General features: G+C 42.1%; 1 protein-coding gene across 2 annotated transcripts in view; it reads left to right on the forward strand.

Moving 5' to 3' along the window:
* Positions 1-25621, forward strand: part of LOC105492045 (INO80 complex ATPase subunit) — a 138403-nt gene that overhangs the window by 48551 nt on the left and 64231 nt on the right. For both annotated transcript variants that reach the window (XM_011758894.3, XM_024795963.2), the window contains exons 15-24: positions 9537-9596; positions 10656-10798; positions 13052-13136; positions 14413-14530; positions 15743-15828; positions 19366-19533; positions 20055-20188; positions 21203-21267; positions 21973-22066; positions 25012-25183. In XM_011758894.3, coding sequence (XP_011757196.2) covers positions 9537-9596; positions 10656-10798; positions 13052-13136; positions 14413-14530; positions 15743-15828; positions 19366-19533; positions 20055-20188; positions 21203-21267; positions 21973-22066; positions 25012-25183 — 1125 coding nt within the window. The remainder of the gene's footprint in view (positions 1-9536; positions 9597-10655; positions 10799-13051; positions 13137-14412; positions 14531-15742; positions 15829-19365; positions 19534-20054; positions 20189-21202; positions 21268-21972; positions 22067-25011; positions 25184-25621) is intronic.

The following is a 25621-nucleotide window of genomic DNA, read 5'->3' on the forward strand; positions in this document are numbered from 1 at the left end:
CCTCCCGAGTAGCTGGGATTACAGGCATAGGCCACCATGCCCAGCTAATTTTGTATTTTTAGTAGAGATGGGGTTTCTCCATGTTGGTCAGGCAAGTCTCAAACTCCAGACCTCAGGTGATCCGCCCGCCTCAGCCTCCTGAAGTGCTGGTATTACAGGCATGAGCCACTGCGCCCAGCCCATTTTGCTTTTTTAATAGAGGCAGATTTCACTATGTTGCCCAGGCTGGTCTTGAACTCCTGGCCTCCAGTGATCCTTCCACCTCAGCCTCCCAAAGTCTTGAAATTACAGGCATGAGCCACCAAACCCAGCCAGTTCATTTTCTTAATACTCTGAAGTCTGATCTCTAGTCTTAGTCCAGCTTGTAATGTCTAAGGTAGATAATGTGAACATTGATTTAATTAATTCAGAGGAAAAGAATTCAGGTTGAGGTAGGAGGTGATCAGCAGGGAGGTATTTGGCATTCATTGGGTAAGACATTGATTAGATTTAAGCAGCTGCTTAGTTATGAAAAGTTGGAGGAATTTAAGAAAGAATGAGTAGGGGCCGGGCGCGGTGGCTCAAGCCTGTAATCCCAGCACTTTGGGAGGCCGAGACGGGCGGATCACGAGGTCAGGAGATCGAGACCATCCTGGCTAACACGGTGAAACCCCGTCTCTACTAAAAAATACAAAAAACTAGCCGGGCGAGGTGGCGAGCGCCTGTAGTCCCAGCTACTCGGGAGGCTGAGGCAGGAGAATGGCGTAAACCCGGGAGGCGGAGCTTGCAGTGAGCTGAGATTCGGCCACTGCACTCCAGCCTGGGCGGCAGAGCGAGACTCCGTCTCAAAAAAAAAAAAAAAAAAAAAAAAAGAAAGAATGAGTAGGATTTATTATGTTGTTTGCAATTTAAAAGGATTGAAAATGAGTAAACTGTGTTCTGACCCCAGGAATATGATAATGAAGTTGCACAGTTAGGATAGTATTTTGGAGGTTATATATCAAAATATGTTGACATGATCTCTGTGATTTTTGGTCTCTGTAGTAGTGATGGGTTTCATGTAGTTTGAGGAGCATGGGATAGGGTGGAAATGTGAGGCAGGTGTTTTTCTGGCCTATGCTTTGTATGGAATAGGAAATTGTCTGGGATTTCCCACTTTGAGGCAGCTTTATGGCTGTGGTCCCATTTTGTGGCTAAATTGTAGATACAGAAACCGTACAAGGAGTATTAGGATATATAGCTTTTAACTTGACTGACTCATTTTCATCTTTCTGAGATGATGATGAGATCATTCTTATGCAATTTGTTGAGTATTGTCTCTTGAATTATTTGTCTTGTGGAATGGTGATCACCATCTTTTTCTGCCTTTTTTTTTTTTCATGTAATGTTCCATATATATTGAACAATGCAGATGTTGAAAAATAAAAGGTCTAGGCCAGGCACGGTGGCTCACGCCTGTAAAACCAGCACTTTGGGAGGCCAAGGCGGGTGGATCACGAGGTCAGGAGTTCAAGACCAGCCTGGCCAAGATGGTGAAACCGTCTCTACTAAAAATACAAAAATTAGCCGGGTGTTGTGGTGGGGGCCTGTAATCCCAGCTACTTGGGAGGTTGAGGCAGGAGAATCGCTTGAACCCGGGGTGGGGCAGAGGTTGCAGTGAGCCAAGATCGTGCCACTGTACTCCAGCCTGGGCGACAGAGTGAGAATCCGTCTCAGAAAAAAACAAAACAAAACAGAAAAGGTCTTAAAATTTTTTCACCAAACCACTTAAGTTTTCAATAGCTCTTCCACTGGCTGATAGATGGCCATGTGATATTACTAATGTCATTGATACCTTTCCTTTGACTTTATAAGTATGCCTGAAACAGACCTATCATTTGCATGTTGAACTTTCTGTTGATATTCTAATTTAGGGTAATATGCCCGTGGGTGTTGCCACCTCTTTTGATTTTTTTTCTTTGCTTTTTTTTTTTTTTCTTAGATACATTTTCTCCTTCTGTCTTCCAAGGTGGAGTGCAGAGTTGTGATCATAGCTCACTGCAGCTCTGAACTCCGTCTCAAGCCATTTTCCCACATCAGCCTCCCAAGTAGCTAGGACTACAGGCATGCACCACAACACCCAGCTGATTTTTAAAAAATTTTTTGTGGAGACGAGGTCTTGTTATGTTGCCAAGGCTGATGTCTAACTCATGTTCACACAATCATCCCACCTCGGCCTCTTAAAATGCTGGGATTATAGACATGAGCCACTGCATTTGGCCTGATTTTGTTTTTTTCCTAGTGCCCCAATATATGTTTTATTGTGACAAAATACTAGAGCATAGTATTTACCATTTTAACTATTAAAAATGGACTGGTAGGCCGGGCGCGGTGGCTCAAGCCTGTAATCCCAGCACTTTGGGAGGCCGAGACGGGCGGATCACGAGGTCAGGAGATCGAGACCATCCTGGCTAACACGGTGAAACCCCGTCTCTACTAAAAAATACAAAAAACTAGCCAGGCGCGGTGGCGGGCGCCTGTAGTCCCAACTACTCAGGAGGCTGAGGCAGGAGAATGGTGTGAACCCGGGAGGCGGAGCTTGCAGTGAGCTGAGATCCGGCCACTGCACTCCAGCCTGGGCGGCAGAGCGAGACTCCGTCTCAAAAAAAAAAAAAAAATGGACTGGGCCTGGTGGGTTATGCCTGTAATCCCAGTACTTTAGGAGGTTGAGGTGGGAAGATCACTTGAGTCCAGGAGTTCAAGAATAGCCTTGCCAACACAGACCTTATCTCTACAAAAAATTTAAAAATTAGTTGGACATGGTAGCGCATGCCTACAGACCAAGCATATGAAAAAATTGGCTGGGTGTGGTGGCTCACGCCTGTAATCCCAGCACTTCGGGAGGCTGAGACGGGTGGATCACCTGAGGTCGGGAGTTCAAAACCAGCCTAACCAACAGGAGAAACCCCATCTCTAGTAAAAATAAAAAATTAGCTGGGTGTGGTGGCACATGCCTGTAATCCCAGCTGCTCGGGAGGCTGAGGTGGGAGAATCACTTGAACCCGGGAGGCAGAGGTTGTGGTGAGCCGAGATTGTGCCATTGCACTCCAGCCTGGGGAACAAGAGTGAAACTCTGTCTCAAAAAAAAAAAAAAAAAAAAAGTACGATGTAGTAGCATTAGGTACATTCACAGTGTTGTGTAACCATCACTGCTATCTAGTTTCATAACTTTTTCATCACCCCAAACAGAAGGCCCTTACCCACTAGGCAATCACTTTCTATTCACCTTGTGCTATAGCCTCTGGCAACCACAAATTCGCCTCCTGTGGCTGGATTTGCTTATTCTGAACACTTCGTGAATGCCGTTTCTGTCTGGCTTCTTTTACTGAGTATAAAGTTTTCAAGCTTCATCCCTATTATATCATGTATCAGTGCTTTATTCCTTTATATGGCTGACTAATATTCCATTGTGTATATATATCACATTGTGGTCATCCATTCATCGTTGATGAATATTTGGGTTGTTTCCACCTTTTGGCTGTTGTGAACAGTACTGCTGTGAACATTCCTGTGCAGGTTTTTGTTTGAACACTTTTACTGTTTTCACTTCTTTTGGGTATATACCTATGAGTAGAATTGTTAGGTCATATGGTAATTCTCCTTATTAAGGAATCTACCACCTGGTTTTTTTTGTTTGTTTTTTTTTTGACACAGAGTCTTGCTTTGTTGCCCAGGCTGGAGTGCAGTGGTGCGATCTTGGCTCACTGCAACTTCCACCTCCCACGTTCAAGCAATTCTGCTGCCTCAGCCTCCCAAGTAGCTGCAACTACAGGGGTGTACCACCACACCCAGCTAATTTTTGTATTTTTGGTAGAGACGGGGTTTCACCATATTAGCCGGTCTGGTCTTGAACTCCTGACCTCAGGTGATCTGCCTGCCTCGGCCTCCCAGAGTGCTAGGATTACAGGCATGAGTCACTGCGCCTGACCTGCCACCTGTTTTTGAATGACTGTAAGCTAAGAATAGTTTTTACATTTTAAAATTACTGATAAAAAAAAACTTTCATAGAATGTGACATATGAAATTTAAAGTCATACATATTGGAACATAGCCCCACACTGCACTCTTTGTCTACTTTTTTTTTTTGAGGCAGTGTCTCGCTCTGTTTCCCAGGCTGGAGTGCAGTGACATGATCTTGGCTCACTGCAACCTCTGCCTCCCCCGGGTTCAAGCGATTCTCCTGCCTCAAGCTCCCGAGGAACTGGAGCAGGAACAGGAGCCTGCCACCATGCCCAGCGAATTTTTGTATTTTTAGTAGAGGCTGAGTTTCCCCATGTTGGCCAGGCTGGTCTCGAATTCCTGAGCTCAAGCGATGCTCCTTGGTCTCTCAAACTGCTGGAATTACAGATGTTAGCTGCCCCCGGCCAGCTTTTTTCTTTATCTGATGTCTTGAGATGGAGCTTAGAGTATTCATTTTCAGCTTCTAATATATGTACATTTAAGGATATTCATTGCTTTCTGAGCATGACTTTAGCCATCCAAAGGTTTGATGTGTCATATATACATTATCTTTGAGTTCATCATAATCTCTTAACTTCCATTGCAAGTTCATTTTTGATCCATGGGTTATTTAAAAGTGTATTTCTAGGTGGGATGATAACTTGAGCCCTGGAGTTCAAGGCTACAGTGAGCTATGATCACACCACTGTACTCCAGCCTAGGCAACAGGGTGAGACCCTATCTCTTTTAAAAAATAAGAAGTGTAGGCCGGGCGCGGTGGCTCAAGCCTGTAATCCCAGCACTTTGGGAGGCCGAGACGGTCGGATCACGAGGTCAGGAGATCGAGACCATCCTGGCTAACACGGTGAAACCCCGTCTCTACTAAAAAATACAAAAAACTAGCCGGGCGAGGTGGCGGGCGCCTGTAGTCCCAGCTACTCGGGAGGCTGAGGCAGGAGAATGGCGTAAACCCGGGAGGCGGAGCTTGCAGTGAGCTGAGATCGCGCCACTGCACTCCAGCCTGGGTGACAGAGCCAGACTCCGTCTCAAAAAAAAAAAAAAAAAAAAAAGAAGTGTAATTTATAATTTTCAAACAGTAGAGGATTGTCTAGATGTCTTGTTTTTTATTAATTGATACCTTAAATTCACACTGGTAAAATAAACTTTTTATGACTTCAATGCTTTGAAATTTGAATCCTCGTTTTTATGGCTCAGCATATTGTCAGTTTTTATATGTCCTCTGTGTATTGGAAAATTATAGGTGTTCTGCCTTTATTCATTGCAGTGTTGCATATATGTTGATTTAGGTCAAAGTTTGTTAACTTGTCCAGCTCTTTCATGTCTTTGCTGATTTGCCTGCCTATTCTGTCACTGACTGAGAGGGGTATATTAAAATATACCATGATTATGGATTTGTCCATTTCTCTTCTGTCCATTTTTGCTTTATATATTTTGAGGCTGTAAGACATATACAAATTTATAATTTTATCTTTCTGGTGAACTGAACCTTTTATTATGAAATTTTCCTTTTAAAGACTTTTTGACTGAAAGTCTGTATTTTCTGATACCTGTTTTTCTTTGGTTAATTTTTTTCTGAATACAGGATATGAGAACATCTTTGCTTAATTTTTACATGGCATTTTTTCTTCCTTTTATTTTTAATCATTTTACATCATTTATGGTGTAATTCTTTTTTTGAGTCGGAGTCTTCGTCTGTCACCAGGCTGGAGTGCAGTGGCACGATCTCAGCTTACTGCAACCTCCGTCTCCAGGGTTCAAACAGTTCTCCTGTCTCAGCCTCCCTAGTAGCTGGGATTACAGGCGCATGCCACCATGCGCAGCTAATTTTTGTATTTTTAGTAGAGATGGAGTTTCACCATGTTGGCCAGACTGGTCTCTAACTCCTGACCTCAAGTGATTCGCCCGCCTCAGCTTCCCAAAGTGCTGGGATTATAGGCGTGAGCCACCGTACCTGACCTTAGGTGTATTTCTTGCCTCTTATTGGGAATATTTGTGCTGTTAATGTAAATGCTGATAAATACTGAGTTTAAGTCTGCCATACTAATTGTTTTTCTACTTGTGGCACCTGTTTAATTTTTCTTTTTTCCGTATTTTTAAATTAAAAAAAAAATTTTTTTTTTTTTGAAATGGAGTCTGGCTTTGTCGCCCAGGCTGGAGTGCAGTGGCGTGATCTCAGCTCACTCTGCCTCCCAGGTTCAAGCAATTCTCCTGCCTCAGCCTCCTGAGTAGCTAGAATAACAGGCGCCCACCACCACGCCCAGCTAATTTTGGTATTTTTAGTAGACACAGGGTTTTCACCATGTTGGCCAGGCTGATCTTGAACTCCTGACCTCAGGTCATCTGCCCACCTTGGCTTCCCAAAGTGCTGGGATTACAGGCATGAGCCACCATGCCCTAATTTAAAAACAGTTTTTGGCCCATGACAGCACTCAGGAGATCCTGAGAAATATGTCCCAGTTTTTCGGTTCTCTCCTTTCTTACGTCCTTTTGGACTGATTAAATGTTATTGCTCTCCCTCCCTGTCTTAGCTTATTATTTGTCTTAGTTTGTTTTGCGCTGCTATAACAAAACACAGAAAACTGGGTAATTTATAAAGAAAAGAGATTTATTTCTTACAATTCCAGAGGGCCTGAGAAGTTAAAAAGTGAGGAGTCCTCATCTCACAAGGGCCTTCTTGTTACATCACCCCAGATTGGAAAGCAGAGGAGCAGAAGAGCCCAGGGGTGAGGGGAACTCCTGTGATAATGGCATTAATTCATTCATGTGGGCAAAGCCCCCATGATCCCCCTGAAAGGTCCCACCTCTCACTATTGTTGCATTGAGGATTAAGTTTCCAATACATAAACCTCCAGAGAGATGTTCAAACCACAGCACTAGTCATGTATTTATTCTTTTTGGTTTTTTATTGGAGACAAACTCTCGCTCTGTCCCCCACATTTCAGTGCAGTGGTGTGATCTCCACTCACTGCACCCTCTGTGCCCAGCTAATTTTTGTATTTTTACTAGAGACAGAGTTGGCCCGGCTGGTCTTGAACTCTTGGCCTCAAGTGATCCATCTGCCTCAGCCTCCCAAAGTGCTGAGATTGCAGGCATGAGCCACCACACTTGGCCTATTTTATTCTCTAGTAGATAATCTGGGGGAGAAACTTGCTTTCTTGACTTAAGAAATACATATAAATTAAGAGTTACTACTTTCTGGATAATATAAAGACTTCGGTATACTTGAACTACCTCCCTTGTGTCTAGACTTACATGCTCTAGGTTTTATATACTTTTAGTATTTTAAACCCCATGAGACATTTTATTATTGCTTATATATTTTATGTTTAGATATTTTCATATTATATATTCAGTTTTTATTAATCTTCATTTCTTCCTGCATACTTCTGCTTCCATTTGGCTGAAATTTTTCAAAACAATAAAAAATAGCAGTCTGCAGATTAAAGAAGCCCTATGAGGTCCAGGGATAAAGAGAAAGAAAACCACATCTAGAAACATCACAGAAAAAGTGCTGAATCTTGCATTCTTTGGTTTCTTTGTGCTTTAATCTGGATATTATCTTCTGACTTGTCATCTAGTTCACTAATTTTCTCTTCAGCTGCATCTAATCTGTCATTAGATCCATCCATTAATTTCTAGATTTTAGTTTTATTTTTCAGTTCTAAAAATTCACTTTGATTATTTTATAATTTACAGCATACCACTGAAATTCTGTCTTGTTTTTCATTAACAAATTAGCATTTTTAAAAGTATTTTTTATTTTTATTTTTAAATTTTTAAATTTTATTTGGTTTTTTGAGACACAGTCTCACTCTGTCACCCAGGCTGGAGTGTGGTAACATGATCTCAGCTCACTGCAACTTCCACCTCCCAGGTTCAAGCGATTCTCCTGCCTCAGCCTCCCGTATAGTTGGGACTACAGGTGCATGCCACCACTCCCAGCTAATTTATTTTTTTTATTTATTTTTTAATTTTTAGTAGAGACGGTGTTTCACCGTGTTGGCCAGGATGGTCTCGATCTCCTGAGCTCGTGATCCACCCGCTTTGGCCTCCCAAAGTGTTAGGATTACAGGTGTGAGCCACCACGCCTGGCCTAAACTTTTATTTATTTATTTATTTTTTTTTGAGGCAAAGTCTTGCTCTGTTGCCCAGGCTGTAGTACAGTGGCACAATCTTGGCTCACTGCAACCTCTCCCAGGCTCAAGCAATTCTGCCTTAGACTCATGAGTTCCTGGGACTGCAGGCGCGTGTCACCACACCTAGCTAACTTTTGTATTTTTTGTAGAAGCAGGGTTTCACCACGTTGCCCAGGCTGGTCTGAAACTCCCGAGCTCAGGTGATCTGCCAGCCTCAGTCACCCAAAATGCTGGGATTACAGACATGAGCCACCACACCCAGCCAAAAGTCTGTTTTTAACATTTTTATTATTTTAATTTCCTCTGTATACATTATCTTTCTTTCATGTAGGCTTTCAGTCGTGTGGTATGGTCTTTCTATATGTCTGATTATTTTCTAATGCTATGCCAGACATTGTATAGGAAAAACTATAGAGATAAGTGTGGGCTCTCACTACTGTTTCCTTCTAGAGAGGATTTATATGTTAGAGAGGATTTATATGTTTTTCTGCCACTAGTAGTTTTTTGGGGGTTGGTAGGGATGCAAATTATTCAAATCCTTCTTAATCTGGTCAGGAATTCAGATGTTCTGAGGCTGGGAGTTGGTATCTATTCAGGCAAGTCTATGTATGGTTTACTATAACTACTACCTTGTAGCCTTTGAATTCCAATTTAAAGCCAGGGATGTGGCTGGTTGCAAGAGTCTTTTTCCTTGAACTACAATTTTTGTTCTCTATGTCTTACATCTTTTTTTTTTTTTTTTTTTTTTTTTTTTTAAAACAAAGCCTTGCTCTTGTCCCCCCTGCCTGGAGTGCAATGGCATCATTTCTGTTCACTGCAACTGCCTCCCAGGTTCAAGCGATTCTCCTGCCTCAGCCTCCCTAGTAGCTGGGATTACAGGCACATGCCACCACACCTGGCTGATTTTTGTATTTTTAGTAGAGACGGGGTCTGACCGTGTTGGCCAGGCTAGTCTCCAACTCCTGACCTCAGGTGATCCACCCGCCTCGACCTTCCAAAGTGCTGGGATTATAGGCGTGAGCCACCATGCCCAGCCTGTCTTACATCTCTTTAGAAAATGTGTCCTCAGTTTCTTACCCTCTCAACTAGAACTTTTGTATTGCAATGGTACCATCAGTGAGAAAGTATGCCACATACTAGGCTGACCTCTCTGGGCTTCCATTCTTTTCTTATTTGGGCCTCTGTAATTGCCCACTATCTCAGTAGCTGTATTATGCCTTCAGACAAATGAATTGTGTGTGTGTGTGTGTGTGTTTATTTGGACAACAGGGTTGGTTAAACCACTTATTCCACCATTGGCAGGAGAGGACTTCCTATACTCATTTTATTAGTTTCTTTTTAAATCGTTCCGAATTATATATTTGTTGTGATACTTTTAAGATCATCAATAGAAAGTAATGTATATATCGGCCCTTTTTCTAGGTGCTACCATATTGGGGAAATCCTCATGATAGAAAAGTCATCAGAAGGTTCTGGAGTCAGGTAACATTCTACTTAAACTGCATACATACATACCGTGCATGCAGTCATTATTTCTCTAATCGATGTGGATAATTTCTTTTAGACAAAATCTTATTTATTATATATTTCTGGACACTGATCAAGTTTCCATTTTTCTCATACAGTACTTTTCCTATTGTAGGCAGTCAACTGGACTTGATTTCCAGGATTAATTAAGAATCTTTTTTTTTTGAGACAAGGTCTTACTCTGTTGCCCAGGCTGGAGTGCAGTGGCATGATCACAGTTCACTGTAGCCGTGACACCCTGGCTCAAGCAATCCTCCCACCTCAACCTCCCGAACTACAAGCAGGAGACAGCACACCCTATGGGCTTGCTACACCACGCCTGGCTGATTTTTGTATTTTTTGTAGAGATGTGGTTTCAACCTGTTGCACAAAGTGGTCTCAAACTCCTGGGCTTAAGTGATCCTCCTGCCTCAGCCTCCCAAAGTGCTGGGATTACAGGTGTGAGCCACCACACCTGGCCAGAACTTTTTTCTTTAATAAACTGAAGACTAGTTTTCAGCCTAGTTTGTGGTAAACGTGACTGCCTTAAAAACAGTAGTGACCGGGAATGGTGGCTCTTGCTTGTAATCCCAGTATTTTGGGAGGCTGAGGCAGGAGGATCACTTGAGTCCAGGAGTTTGAGACCAGCCTGGGTAACATAGTGAGACCCCATCTCTACGTAAAATAAAATAAAATAAATTAGCCAGGCATGGTGGTGCATGCCTGTAGTCCCAGCTATTTGGGAGACTAAGGCAGGAGGATCACTAGAGCCCAGGAGGTTATGTTTGCAGTGAACCATGTTCACACTGCTGTACTCTAACGTGGGTAATGGAGTGAGACCCTATCTTAACAATAGTAAAACAAACGAAACCCCACAGTATGGTTCACTTCACTGCACATCTCCCTACCATATGGGAGAAGCACATCTTCAGGGCTATCTTAAACATTTCGGCACTAGAAAACCAGTCCATACATCAGTTCCTTATTATGAATTATTAGGTTTCTCTTTTCACCCTTCCCCTTTTATATTTACAGAAGACCCTCTACACTCAGGATGCCCCCTTCCATGTGGTTATTACCAGCTATCAGCTGGTGGTGCAGGATGTAAAGTATTTCCAGCGGGTCAAGTGGCAATACATGGTACTGGATGAGGCTCAGGCGCTCAAGAGTAGTTCCAGGTAACATGAGTAGCAGAAACCAAACTCAATGCATTGGGTTAAGTATACACACACACATAGACACAGACACAGACACACACACACACACACACACACACACACAGACTTGTGTATATGAATGAAGATATGAGAAGTTTTATTTTATTTTTTTTGTAGAGACAAGGTCTCGCTTTGCTGCCCAGGCTAGTCTTGAACTCCTGGCTTCAAGCGATCCTCTTGCATCGGCCTCTCCAAGTGTTGGGATTACAGGGATGAGCCACCCGTCTAATATATGAGAGGTTTTAAATCAGACGTGACATGATCTCTGCATCAGTCATGTACCTGATCAGAAGACAGAAATTCCCTTTTTTTATTTTTTCATGGAGCACAAATGTTAATGCCAAGAATACGAAGACTTTTCTCAACTTTTATCTCCCTATTCAAGAAGGTGACATTTTTACAGGTCATCTCTTCAGGGAAAATTTCTGTAGAGGAGGGAGTCTCTGCCCTTGCTTTAAGGTATTATTTTAGACAGGAGTTCTAAGTAGGAAGTAGAATGTTAGGTTATGTGGATTGGATGCTCTGTTTGTTTTATGTAGATTATCTGAGTCCCTGGATGGTTTTCAGATCTCCCAGAATCCTTTTATTTTAAGTCATGTGTTTAAAATATTCCAATACCTTTGAAGTCCCAAAGTAAAAAAAAAAGTGTTATTTGGTGATATTAAACCTTGGCTTTGATGTATTTTTTATTAACTCTTGGTGAGTCCTTAGAACTTTATTAGAGGTCTGTGTTAACTGGCTGGATGATATTTTCTGCAGAACTTTCTTTTTTCTTTTCTTTCTTTCTTTTTTTTTTTTTGAGACGTAGTTTCGCTCTTGTTACCCACACTGGAGTGCAGTGGCGCAGTCTCGGCTCACTGCAACCTCCACCTCCCAGATTCAAGCAATTCTCCTGCCCCAGCCTCCTGAGTAGCTGGGATTACAAGTGCTTGCCACCATGCTCTGCTAATTTTTGTTATTTTTAGTAGAGACGGGGTTTTGCCATTTTGGGTCTCGAACTCCTGACCTCAGGTTATCCACCTGCCTCTGCCTCCCAAAGTGCTGGGATTACAGGCATGAGCCACTGTACCTGCCCTTCTGTGGAACTTTCTATCCTTGGAAAGGTGTTACTTCCTACAGCAATCTTTTTTTTTTTTTTTTTGAGACAGGGAACAGGGTCTTGCTCTGTTGCCCAGGATGGAGTGGTACAATGGCACAGTTGGGGCTCACTGCAGCTTCGACCTCCCTGTCTCAAATGATCCTCTCATCTCAGTCTCAGGGCTGGGACTATAGGCGGGTGCCACCATGCTGAGCTGATTTTTTGTATTTATAGTAGAGACGGGGTTTATCCATGCTGCACAGGTTGGTCTTGAACTTCTGGACCCAAGCCTCCCAAAGTGCTGGGAGTACAGACATGAGCTGCCATGCCTGGCATACCGCAGTTGTTTGAAGGAGCATATGCCTTTGGCCATGAGCAACGAAGACTCATTTTATGTTTTCTTCTCTTTTTTTTTTTTTTTTGAGACGGAGTCTTGCTCTGTCGCCCAAGCTGGAGTGCAGTGGCCGGATCTCAGCTCACTGCAAGCTCCGCCTCCCGGGTTCACGCCATTCTCCTGCCTCAGCCTCCTGAGTAGCTGGGACTACAGGCGCCCGCCACCTCGCCCGGCTAGTTTTTTGTATTTTTTAGTGGAGATGGGGTTTCACCATGTTAGCCCATGTTGGGATGGTCTCGATCTCCTGACCTCGTGATCCACCCGTCTCGGCCTCCCAAAGTGCTGGGATTACAGGCTTGAGCCACCGCGCCCGGCCCCATTTTCTTCTCACACAACACTCCTCATAACTGCTCCCTCCAAACTCATACTGGAAGTGTACAGATTAATAATTTTAACACTTTATACTACAGATATGTACTTTCTAATTAGATGACTTATATCAGCAAAACTGACTAAAGATAATGGAAGAGTTTATAAAGCCAGAAATGATCCAACTCTGCCTATTTGAGGCTATTTTTTCTGAATCCAAATACCATGTTTTCAGTAGAGAGGAGTCATTTCCCTTGGAAGTTTCCTGTTTTCAGCTTTGTTGAATGATGTTTTTCAGTTGAATACATGATAAGAGTACTTGATTCTGAATGTTAGTTTTTTGGAAGGCATTTTTGTCAATATGGGGTCTCAGTAGGATAATTAAAGAATGATTTGTTGCTAACATGAATTTGTAACTTATTTTATTAAACAGCGTTCGTTGGAAGATCCTCTTACAGTTCCAGTGTCGGAATCGTCTTTTGCTAACCGGGACCCCAATTCAGAACACCATGGCAGAGGTAGGCACTAGTCCAGGTCCCAGGTTTTATATCTTCATAAAACAGAAGGATTCCAGCAGAGCATAGAATTCTTTACCCATTCCCCTGCAGTGCTACTGCTTTGTGTAAATTATAGTCCCCACATAAAAGACTTGCCCCAACTCATCTTTCAGGCATAGGCATCATTCCAGTTTTCTTATTCTCTGGCATAAGGCCAATGAGTTACTGTATTCTTTTGCATTTATGTAAGGAATACTGACCACATTAGAAAATGTAAACATTTAACGCAGAGACGTGTTTTTGCTAGAGTTGAAATGTAGTATTTGTTGACGCAGAGGGGAGCTAAAATTTTTGGGGGGAGTTAATTGATCATCTAGAATAAGGGTCAGAAATCTTTATAGAGGCTGAGTGCAGTGGCTCATGCCGGTAATCCTAACAACTTGGGAGGTCGAAGTGGGAGGATGCCTTGAACCCAGCAGTTCAAGACCAGCCTGGGCAACATGGGGAAACCCCGACTCTACAAAAAAAAAAATCAAAAAATTGGCCAAGCATAGTGGTGCACACCTGTAGTCCCAGCTACTTAGGAGGCTGAGTTGGGGTGATTGCTTGAATCCTCAGGTCGAAGTTGCAATGAGCCAAGATCATGCCACCGTACTCCAGCCTGAGCAACAGAGTGAGACTCCATCTCAAAAAAAACAAAAACAAAAAAAAGAAGAAAACTTCATAGAAACTGGCAGATAGTACATGTTTTATAGAGTTTGCAGGCCATACAACCGTGGTTGCAGCTACTCAACTTTGCTTGTTTAGTATAGTAGCCATATACAATACATACAAGTGAATGGCCATGGCTATGTTTCAATAAAACTTGATTTAAAATAGTGGTAGACCAGACTTGGCCCAACAGGCCATGTTTTTCTAACCCCTAATCTAGGATTATTAGTAGCAAGTTATCATACCTTAGGTTGTGTTGAATTATGGGATAGATTTTTATAAGAAGATCGTTAAAACTATTCCATTGCAAAATCTGAGCATGACTTTCACTTTCAAACTTTTAGTTTGAAATTAATTGAAAAATAATCACACTTTGCTACAGCACCTAATAAAATTAGGGTTGGTTGATGAGGCAAGCATGTAGTTGAATTCATTCATTCTCTGTCTTTCACTCACATATACACATGGATCTAGGCACTTACACACGAATACACCTGCAGTTATCTCTTTCTGTCTACCCTAATACATCCTTACACACTGTCATTTTGTTGCTTTATAGCTATTTCATTTGTGTCTTTGTTTACAGCTTTGGGCTCTGCTGCATTTCATTATGCCAACATTATTTGATTCACATGAAGAATTTAATGAATGGTTTTCCAAGGACATTGAGAGCCATGCCGAAAACAAATCCGCTATTGATGAGAGTGAGTACTATTATGAACTGGCTTTCTTTCTGTCTACCTATCAGTATAGGCAACCACATAATTGCATATTTTATTTTATTTGAAGAATTTTTCTTTCAGTATACATAGACAAATCAGGGAAACAAAACCACATATTTTGCTTATAAAATGCTTACATTTTTTGTATGTATTTAACAGTCAAAAAAGAATTAATTTAGATGATTACTACTACAGTCTTGTCTAATCAAGGCAGATCAGGCTTGATTCATAAAGTACTATATTTTAGCTTGCAGAATTCACGTTTCCCATTTAGATCTTGGAAAATTCATATTGGCCAGGCATGGTGGCTCACACCAGTAATCCCAGCACTTTGGGAGGCTGAGGTGGGCAGATCACCTTAGGTCAGGAGTTTAAAACCAGCCCGGCCAACATGGTAAAACCCTATCTCTACAAAAATACAAAAATTAGCCGGGCATGATGATGGCAGGTGCCTGTAATCCCAGCTACACGGGAGGCTGAGGTAGGTGAATCGCTTGAACCTGGGAGCGGTGGAGGTTGCAGTGAGCCGAGATTGCATCATTGCACTCCAGCCTGGGTGACAGAGCAAGACTCCATCTCAAAAGAAAAATTCGTATTTAATTGTTTGTGTAATGGGTCAAGGCTTTTTTCCTATGATAAAAACAGCAAATATTAGAAGGGTCATTTTGTTATTTTTCTCTCTGTCTTAGAATTTGTTTCCGTTGTGAGTATTTTTAGCCTTATCAATACTTTTGATCTTGTTGAATAATATCTCTCTGATTTTAAGAGCATTCTGGAGTGTTTATTACACAGACATGAGCTTGCTCACTATTAGAAAAGTCCTTATGTGGTTTTACACTACAAGTTGTTAATTTACTGACATCTCTTGGAAGGTAATTTTTGGGGAACACTGACAGTCCCAGGTAATTTTTATTATACTTATAACCCTGTTATTGGTAAAGTGTCCCTAAAACGTAAAAATGAATTCTAATGAAAATAGAGCCTAATACATTTACCCTGTTGACTATAGCAAGATGGTACAGAAAGTTAAAATTCCTTGCTTTCCTACTTGGGGAAAAGTTTCAGTCTACTTTTAGAGAATCATTGAGCCAAAGGATTTTTGAAGAGTTCAGTGAGAGATGAATGTGGTATTTGTTCCTGTTGTTTTTGTGAAATCAGTATAATGTATTATTTGGGGGCCTCCTGGCATTTCAGATCAACTTTCTCGCTTACACATGATTTTGAAGCCATTTATGCTGAGGAGAATCAAGAAAGATGTGGAAAATGAATTATCTGACAAGGTGAGTGAAGAAGACCTCATGTGTCTAAGCATCATTAGGCACCAACTTAAGATTCCAGGGGAGAAATTTGTTGGTATATGTTTAGTTGGAAAGTTTGCTTGAAGGAAGAGGTTTAAATTTGCATGGATCAAAGAGAACTTAAAATGAGGCAAATAATTGAGGAAAATAACATCTTTTTTTCTTTTTCTTTTAATGCTTTTTACTAGAGAATTTGAAACATTACAAAAGTAGAAAGATAGTGTAATGAATCCCCTTGACCCATTGTTCCATTACAATAATCATTAACTCTACCTCTCTCTTATTCAAAAGCAAATCCCGGATGTTTTATAAATGATTATTTGTTTATAAAGTGTTTTCATGTGTATTTCTAAAAGATTCAGTTTTTTAAAATACTGCCTAACTGCATGCCATTATCACACCCATTTCAAAAGACCAATTCCATGATAGCATCACATATCTAGTCAGTGTTCAGATATCTCCAGTTGTCTTTGTGTGTCTGTCTCTCTTCTTCAAAGAATTAATTTTGTAGCCAGGTGCAGTGGCTCACGCCTGTAATCCCAGCACTTTGGGAGGCCGAGGAGGGCGGATCATGAGGTCAGGAAATCGAGACCATCCTGGTTAACATGGTGAAACCCTGTCTCTACTAAAAATACAAAAAATTAGCCAGTCGTGGTGGCAGGAGCTTGTAGTCTCAGCTTCTCGAGAGGCTGAGACAGGAGAATGGCATGAACCCAGGAGGCGGAGCTTGCAGTGAGCCAAAATCACGCCACTGCACTCCAGCCTGTGCGACAGAACGAGACTCTATCTTTAAAAAAAAAAAAAAAAAAGAATTTGTCAGAATAAGGATACAAGCAAGGTCCACACATAGCATTTGGATGGTCTGTCTCTCAGTATCTGGTTTGTTGTTTCTTTTGAGGCACGGTCTTACTCCTTCACCCACACTGGAGTGCAGTGGCACAATCTTGGTTTACTGTTGCCTTGACCACCTGGGCTCCAGTGATCCTCCCCTGTCAGCCTCCCAGGTAGCTGGGACTACAGGTGTGTGCCACAACACCTGGCTAATTTTTGTATTTTTTTAAATTTTTTGTAGTGACCAGTTTTGTCATGTTGCCCATGCTGGTCTCAAACTCCTGAGTTCAAGGGATTCACCTGCCTGGGCCTCTGAAAGTGCTGGGATTATAGGTGTGAGCTACTGTGCCCGACCTCTTAGTATCTTTTAATCCCTCCCTTCTTTTTTCCCCCTTGTAATTTTTTTTTTTTTTTGTAAGACAAGGGCTCGCTCTGTCACCCATGGTGGACTGCAGTGGTGCAATCATGGCTCACTTCAGCCTTGACCTCCTTGGCTCAAGCAATCCTCCCACCTCAGCCTCCCTAGTAGCTGGGTCTACAGGTGTACACCACCACACCTGGCTAATTTTTCATTTTTTTATAGAGACAGGATCTTGCTATGTTGCCTAAGCTAGTCTGGACTCCAGCAATCCTCCCACCTCAACCTCCCAGAGTGCTAGGACTATAAGCATGAGCCACCGTGCTGGACTTAAAAAATCAGGGATTGTATGTATATACACTTCAAAGAGAGGAGTGGAACTGTACCTTTTCAGCCTCCCTAGTAGATGGTACTATAGGTACACACCACCATGCCTGGCTAATTATTTATTTATTTATTAGTTTTTTGAGACTGAGTCTTGCTCTGTCAACCAGGCTGGAGTGCAGTGGCACGATCTCGGCTCACTGCAACCTCCGTCTGCCTGGTTCAAGCAACTCTCCTGCCTCAGCCTCCCAAGTAGCTGGGACTACAGGTGTGCACCACTGTGCCCAGCTAATTTTTGTATTTTTGGTGGAGATGGTGTTTCACCATGTTGGTTGGCCAGGATGGTCTCGATCTCTTGACCTCATGATCCACCCGCCTCCGCCTCCCGAAGTGCTGGGATTATAGGCATGAACCACCACATCCGGCCCTGATTTTTTATTTTTCAATTTTTGTAGAGTCAGGGTCTTCACTGTGTTGCCCAGGCTGGTCTCAGAACTCCTTGGCTCAAGTGATTCTCCTGCCTTGGCCTCCCAAAGTGCTGGGATTACAGGTGTGAGTCACTGCACCCAGCTAGTTCATAATTGTTGTTTAGTGCTACATAGGGAGGTGATCTGAAGATCTAGTATGGTGCTTAACCACTGTGTATAGTATGTGTTTCTTCAACATCATTTAGTGTTTTCTATCTTCTTATAGTTTTGTTAGGGAAAGTTAGAGAGGGCATTAAAGCAAAGATGACATGTGAGCCAAGTTTCAAATGATGAGTTGGCATTTACTAGGAAAATATGGTGGGAATGGGGGGCTAGGCAACAAGGGCAGCATGAGCAAAGATAGAGTAACATTCAAATATGCAGCCTGTTTTGGCTAACTTTCAGATAATTGTGGTTAAGTGACTAAGTGGTATGTGAGGAGGTTATGATGACGAGAAACTCAGACAGTAAGGTAGGTAGGTTAGATTATGGGAGAACTTTCTTTTTTTTTTTTTTGGAGATGGAGCCTCGCTCTGTTGCCCAGGCTGGAGTGCAATGGTGCAATCTTGGCTCACTGCAACCTCTGCCTCCCGGGTTCAAGTGATTCTCCTGCCTCAGCCTCCTGGGTAGCTAGGATTACAGGCTCATGCTACCACACCCGACTAATTTTTGTATTTAGTAGAGACAGAGTTTCACTGTGTTGGCCAGGCTGGTCTTGAACTCCTAACCTGTGATCTGCCCACCTCAGCCTCCCAAAGTGCTGGGATTACAGGTGTGAGCCACTGCACCCGGCCTGATTATTGGCGGCTTTCTTTGCCGAGATGAGAAGTTTCAACATTTTACTATAGGCAGAAATGCACATTGAAGATTTTTTAGCAGTTGAATTCCTTTATGAGCTATATGTGGAATGTATATCACAACCAGAAGAAACTGGAGGCAGGAAGACCGCAAAATATTATCAGTCTATACTATATCAGATGAGGGCCAGCAGCAGGCAATGGGTGTGATTAGAAAGGGTGGTAGATTTCCAAGCTGAATTGAAGGATTTAGGAAATACTAGAACACGGGGTGTCAGAGAGCATTCAGAAGTGAATTAAGTTTGTGTTTCCCAACTGATGGAATGGTAATGCTATTCACCAATTTAGTAAATTGTGGAAAAAAGAACTGTTTTTCTGACACATCACGTGTGCAATTGCTGCAGACTGAGTGGTACTCTTAGAGTTAGTAGTTGCAGGTACTGCCTGGGTATGTTTGGGAATATATTTTTGTATGTTACTGTGATGACTGCTAGTTGGCACTGTTAGAAGTGGAAGAAATTGCCCAGGGAAAGCAAATGGAATGAGTGGTGAAGAGAAGAGGGCTGAGGAATATACATGTTTTCTGAATGGTTGTCCAATTCACAGGTTTATAGAGATACTGAGTTCACATATGTTTATTCTCAATCATAATAATGGTTTGTGTGTGTTTTCAACTTTAAGCTGATGCTGAATTTTCTTAGAAACTACTTTTCCAAATATAAATGTTCTTATTGATTTTTAGATTGAGATTCTAATGTATTGCCAACTGACCAGCCGACAGAAACTGTTATATCAGGCATTAAAGAACAAAATTTCCATTGAGGATTTATTGCAGTCTTCTATGGGCTCTACCCAACAAGCACAGAACACCACCAGCAGCCTCATGAATCTGGTCATGCAGTTTAGGAAGGTAAGAGCTTAGGTCAGTTGCCTTGAAAAGGTTTTGTTTTTTTGTTTTTTGGGGTTTTTTGAGATAGAGTCGTCTAGCTCTGTCGCCCAGGCTGGAGTGCAATGGCACGATCTTGGCTCACTGCAACCTCTGGCTCCCAGGTTCAGGTGATTCTTCTGCCTCAGCCTCCCAAGGAGCTGAAACTATAGGAGCCTGCCACCATGCCTGGCTAATTTTTGTATTTTTAGTAGAGATGAGGCTTCCCCATGTTGGTCTCAAACTCTTGGCCTCAAGTGATCCACCCACCTCGGCCTCTCGAAGTGCTGGGTGAGCCACTGCGCCTGGCCTTGAAGTTGTCTTTATAACCCACTTCAAGAAAAACAGTCTATCCTTGATGTCAGATAAACAAAGGCTGTTAATGAGATGAAAATGGGAAAGTATCCATTCCCAAAGGTAAACATTTGGGATTTGGGATCCCCTATCATTACGTATAAAGATGTCTGCATGTGGTAATATTGTCTTACCATTTACCTTCCTTTTAGGTGTGTAATCACCCAGAGTTATTTGAACGACAAGAAACTTGGTCTCCATTTCATATTTCCCTAAAGCCATACCACATTTCAAAGTTTATCTACCGTCATGGACAGATCAGGGTCTTCAATCATTCACGAGACAGGTAGGGAAGTATTACTATCTGTTCGCTCTTAGTGTTTTATAATTTACAGTTTTATTGCTTAGCAGATAAATATAATGGAGAGTATATGAGATCTCCAACAATGAGGCATTTAAGTAAAGGGTGGACAACTATTTGTTGAGGGATCTTATGGAAGGAATTTGAGCACTGTTAAATCTTCAACTAGGTAGCCTTAAAGGCACTAGTCACTTCTGGTTCTTCTTTGAATCAGGAATGTGCACGGATTTGTAAATAATATACTTGCAGCCAGCATGCATATCTATGCCCCATTGCTGAAATTGGTTTGTGATGGCTTACTTTACATTTGGAATTGCACTTGTGGGTGAACTGATTGTATTGTAAGTTAATCATATTTACCTTTTTCTCAGAGTCGGCAATGATAAATTTAATAAAGTTTAAAGTGGTTGTTAAGGTGATACACTAGAGACGACTTCCATTCGGAAAATAGATGTGTGGTCCATTCCACACCTGTGAGTTATTATGGCCCTGGCTTCTGAATTTTTAAACAAGTTCCCAGTGTTTTTTTCTGCATATCAACATTTGAGAACCATGGATTTAGAAAGCTCTTTTGTAGAGAAACTCATCACCAGTATTTAGTTTAATGAAACTGAAATTGAAACATATTTCTTGGATTTTACTTTATGAGTTATTTGTAGCTCCAGGTTAATATTTAACTTGAGCAGGGGGAAACAGGCCAGAGCTATATTGCTTTTTTGTTTAATATAGTATACGATGCATTAGGGCACTAGAATTGTGATTCTCTGAAATAAATTGAGACTACTTTTAACTTGTATTATCTTCTTACACTGTCGTTAAATACTTTGTATTTTTTGACATGTATGCTATGATTTTTGCTTGGTAATGTTGCAAGAAACTTCTTAAAAGTGAAAATAATTCCAAAACTAAAAGGTTTTACTTGGTATGGAGCCTCTAGTCTAGTTAACTTTCCATTATTTATATTTGGGTTTGGCTTTATTTTATTTACTTACTTTGCAGGTGGTTAAGGGTTCTTTCTCCATTTGCACCAGACTATATCCAACAGTCTCTCTTTCATAGAAAAGGTACGTGTTTTGATCTTTGGGAAAGGAGGTTTGTCAGGGTTTTACCAGGATGCTCTTTGTTTTGCTGAGAGACTGATTTAGAACGAGTATTAGTTTTGCCTATATGGTAGGCCTTTATTTATAAAATCTTGGTAAGATTTAATTAAGGAAATTAGTTATCTTTATAGGCTCTCTGATTTGTAGCTATGAGAGGAAGAAGTAGAAAATAGTATTATTGACTTTCTGTCTTTATTTTATACCTGCCTTTCAAGAATTTCTTGCCCTTGAAACTTGACAAAGTCAGTGCTGGAGTCTCTCATTAATGAGACTTCCATCCGTCTTAGCCTAAGGAAAAGAAGCTACTCAACTTTGCGCGTTGTCCAAAATATTAAGGCCAAGGTTCAGGACCTTTCACCTCTGTCCTGTCCTTATCTTTTTCCTGGCGTTGGACAAAGAGAAGCCATTTAGGCAAGCATCCAAAAATCCCAAAGGTAACGTAGGAGCCATCTCTAGTCTGGTCCATATATGCCGTATCTCATAGGCCTGCCTCCCTTATCTATAATTGTAGTATAAAGGTGTGGCACCCTAACTTCCACCAAAGTGGCTAGATCAGAACCTTTAGAATAGTGTTTTATTCTTAAGTCAGAACTCAGCAGTTGAGCAGGCTTTAACTGAGCATCGTCTCTTGGTTTGCTGTTGGGTTTCAAATTGTCTTTTCTATTTCAGGTATTAATGAAGAAAGCTGTTTCTCTTTCCTTCGCTTTATTGATATATCTCCGGCAGAAATGGCAAACCTTATGCTTCAGGGACTTTTGGCCAGGTGAGAGGTTTGCTTATTGTTTGATAAGAGAGCAGTTAGGAATAAATGGGATAGATATTGAATACTGTGGAATTAAATATTTAATATTAAATCATCTTAGGGAACTTGTCGTTAATTTTCTTTTGTTAAGAATGAAGTTTGGGCCGGGCGCGGTGGCTCAAGCCTGTAATCCCAGCACTTTGGGAGGCCGAGACAGGCGGATCACAAGGTCAGGAGATCGAGACCATCCTGGCTAACATGGTGAAACCCCGTCTCTACTAAAAATACAAAAAACTAGCCGGGCGAGGTGGCGGGCGCCTGTAGTCCCAGCTACTCCGGAGGCTGAGGCAGGAGAATGGCGTGAACCCGGGAGGCGGAGCTTGCAGTGAGCTGAGACCCGGCCACTGCACTCCAGCCTGGGCGACAGAGCGAGACTCCGTCTCAAAAAAAAAAAAAAAAAAAAGAATGAAGTTTGTAGGCCAGGCACGGTGGCTCATGCCTGTAATCCCAGCCCTTTGGGAGACCGAGGTGGTTGGATCACCCGAGGTTGGCAGTTCGAGACCAGCCTGACCAACATGGAGAAACCCCATCTCTAAAAAATACAAAATTAACTGGACATGGTGGTGCATATCTGTAATCCCAGCTACTCAGGAGGCTGAGGCAGGAGAATTGCTTGAACCTGGGAGGTAGAGGTTGCCGTGAGCTGAGATTGTACCATTGCACTCCAGCCTGGATCAGTTGAGGCCAGCCAGGATCAGTTGAGGCAACAAGAGCAAAATTCCGTATAAAAAAAAAAGAATAAAGTTTGTTCGCCAGGCCCAGGTGCAGTGGCTCACACTTGTAATCCCAGCACTTTGGGGGGCCAAGGCGGGTGGATCACTTAAGGTCAGGAGTTCAAGACTAGCCTGGCTAACATGGTGAAACCCCATCTCTACCAAAAATACAAAAATTAGCTGGGTGTGGTCGTACACCCTTGTAGTCCCAGCTACTCGGGAGGCTGAGGCAAGAGAATTGCTTGAACCCGGGAGGCGAAGGTTGCAGTGAGTCAAGATCGCTCCACTGCACTCCAGCCTGGACAACAGAGCGAGACTCCATCTCAGAACAAAGCAAAACAAACAAACAGACTAATTTGTTATTCATAAGTGAATTGTACCTTTCTTTTGCTCATTTAATAATTGTATGATGCTTCATAATATACCTTAAATAGGCCAGGCGCAGTGGTCATGCCTGTAATCCAGCACTATGGGAGGCTGAGGCAGGTGGTTTGAGAGCAGCCTGGCCAACATGGTGAAACCCTGTCTGTAATAAAAATATAAAAATTAGCCAGTCATGGTGCCAATGGCCTGTTCTAGCTACTCAGGAGGCTGAGGGGGGAGAATCGCTTGAACCCAGGAAGCGGAGGTTGCGGTGAGCCTAAATCATGCCACTGCACCCCAGCCCAGGCAACAGAATGAGAATACACACACACACACACACACACATATACACCACACACCACACACATATGTATACACACACACACACACACCCCTTAAATATAAACTGTTTAGGCTTTTCTCCCGTAATTTCTAGTAAGTCTTGTTTTACTTATTTCTACAGGGCGAATGGAAGCTGGTGATTCATTTAGTTAGTGGTGATTGCAGCATAGCCTGCCTCAAGTGTTATGGGAAGTTTAATTCTCTGTTCTTTGGTATAATGGTTCTCACTGATTTTATTACTTTTGATTTATGTAATTAGAAATGGTTATCTCCTTAATATGAAGGGTTTTTTTTTCTTTTTTGGAGACGAAGTCTCGCTCAGTTGCCTAGGCTGGAGTGCAGTGACTCAATTTTGGCTCACTGCAACCTCCACTTCCTGGGTTCAAGTTACTCTCCTGCCTCAGCCTCCCAAGTAGCTGGGATTATAGGTGTGCACAACCATGCCTGGCTAATTTTTGTATTCTTAGTAGAGATGGTGTTTTGCCATGTTGGCCAGGCCAGTCTCGAACTCCTGACCTCAGTTGATCCACCCACTTCGGCCCGCCAAAGTGCTGGGATTACAGACCTGAGCCACTGTGCCTGGCTGAAGACATTTTTATGATACGACTTTTTGTGCTAGAGGTGAATGTTTCTTTTTTCTTTTTCTTTTCTTTCATTTTGGAGACAGGATCTCACTGTGTTACCCAGGCTGGAGTGCAGTGGCGCGATCTCGGCTCACTGAAACTTTTACCTTTGAGGTTCAAGTGATTCTCCTGCTTCAGCCTCCCAAGTAGCTGCACCACCTCTACTTTTGTAGAGGTGAGGTTTCACCATGTTGGCCAGGCTGTTCCCAAATTCCTGGCCTCAATTGATCTACCTGTCTCATTCTCCCAAAATGCTGGGATTAAAGGCGTGAGCCACCGCACTCGGCCAAGGTGAATTTGTTTTTGTTTGTTTGTTTTTGTTTGTTTGAGACAGAGTCTTGCTCTGTTGCCCAGGCCGGAGTGCAATGGGGCGATCTCAGCTCACTACAATCTCCACCTCCCGGGTTCAAGCGATTCTCATGCCTCAGCCTCCCAAGTAGCTGGGGTTACAGGCACGCACCACCATGCCCAGCTAATTTTTTTTTTTTTTTTTTTTTTTTTAAGTGGAGACCGGGTTTTGCCATGTTGGTCAGCCTGGTCTCAAACTCCTGACCTGAGATAATCCACCTGCCTTGGCCTCCCAAAGTGTTTGAATTACAGGCATGAGCCACTGCACCTGGCAAATTTTTTTTAATATTGATAGGAGCTTTGCGGAGGATTTTAGTTTTCATGGTAGCAAACCATGTAATGTGAAAGAATTTATCTGAAAGTAGGAAAGTAGGAAAGAACTGTTTCTAAAATGATAAAGATTTACAAAAGAGTTATGTTAATGAGAGACAATCCTTGGATCATTCCTTGCTGCTATGAACGACCCTCAAACCTCCATGGAGCACTGAATAAGTGTGTCTGCTGTGGTTTGTTTCAGATGGTTAGCTCTTTTCCTGTCTCTGAAAGCCTCCTACAGGCTCTATCAGCTACGCTCCTGGGGAGAGCCAGAAGGGGAGAGCCATCAGAGATACCTGAGAAACAAGGATTTCCTTCTTGGGGTTAATTTTCCACTCTCCTTTCCAAACCTTTGCAGCTGCCCTTTGTTAAAGGTAAGCACTTATTTGAGCGTACATTACCTCCTTAGTATCTTCTTTCCTTTTCCTTGAATCAGTAAAAATAATAGTAAAGTAAATGAAGGCCTGACAGAACCAAAAAGTTCCCAGAGGAGTGGGTGGTGCAGCGTATTGAGTTCTAACTTAATTTACACTTTGTATATATATTTTTGAGTGCATTTATATTTTCAAAATGTTTATTTTTTACATTACTGTGAAGTACACAGATCTTAAGTGTACAGCTCTGTGAATTTATATATGTGTATACTCTTGTGTAACAACCATCTAGGTTAATATATAGAACACTTCCAACTCCCTCATGCTCCTTTCTGTTTAATACCTCTAGTTTAGAAAAGACAAACCAACAATTAAAGGTAATTGCCATTCTACTTCTGTCACCATAGATTATTTTTGCTTGTTTTGGAACTTTATATA

This window comes from Macaca nemestrina, chromosome 7 (assembly GCF_043159975.1).
Source record: "Macaca nemestrina isolate mMacNem1 chromosome 7, mMacNem.hap1, whole genome shotgun sequence".
Taxonomy (NCBI): Eukaryota; Metazoa; Chordata; class Mammalia; order Primates; family Cercopithecidae; genus Macaca; species Macaca nemestrina.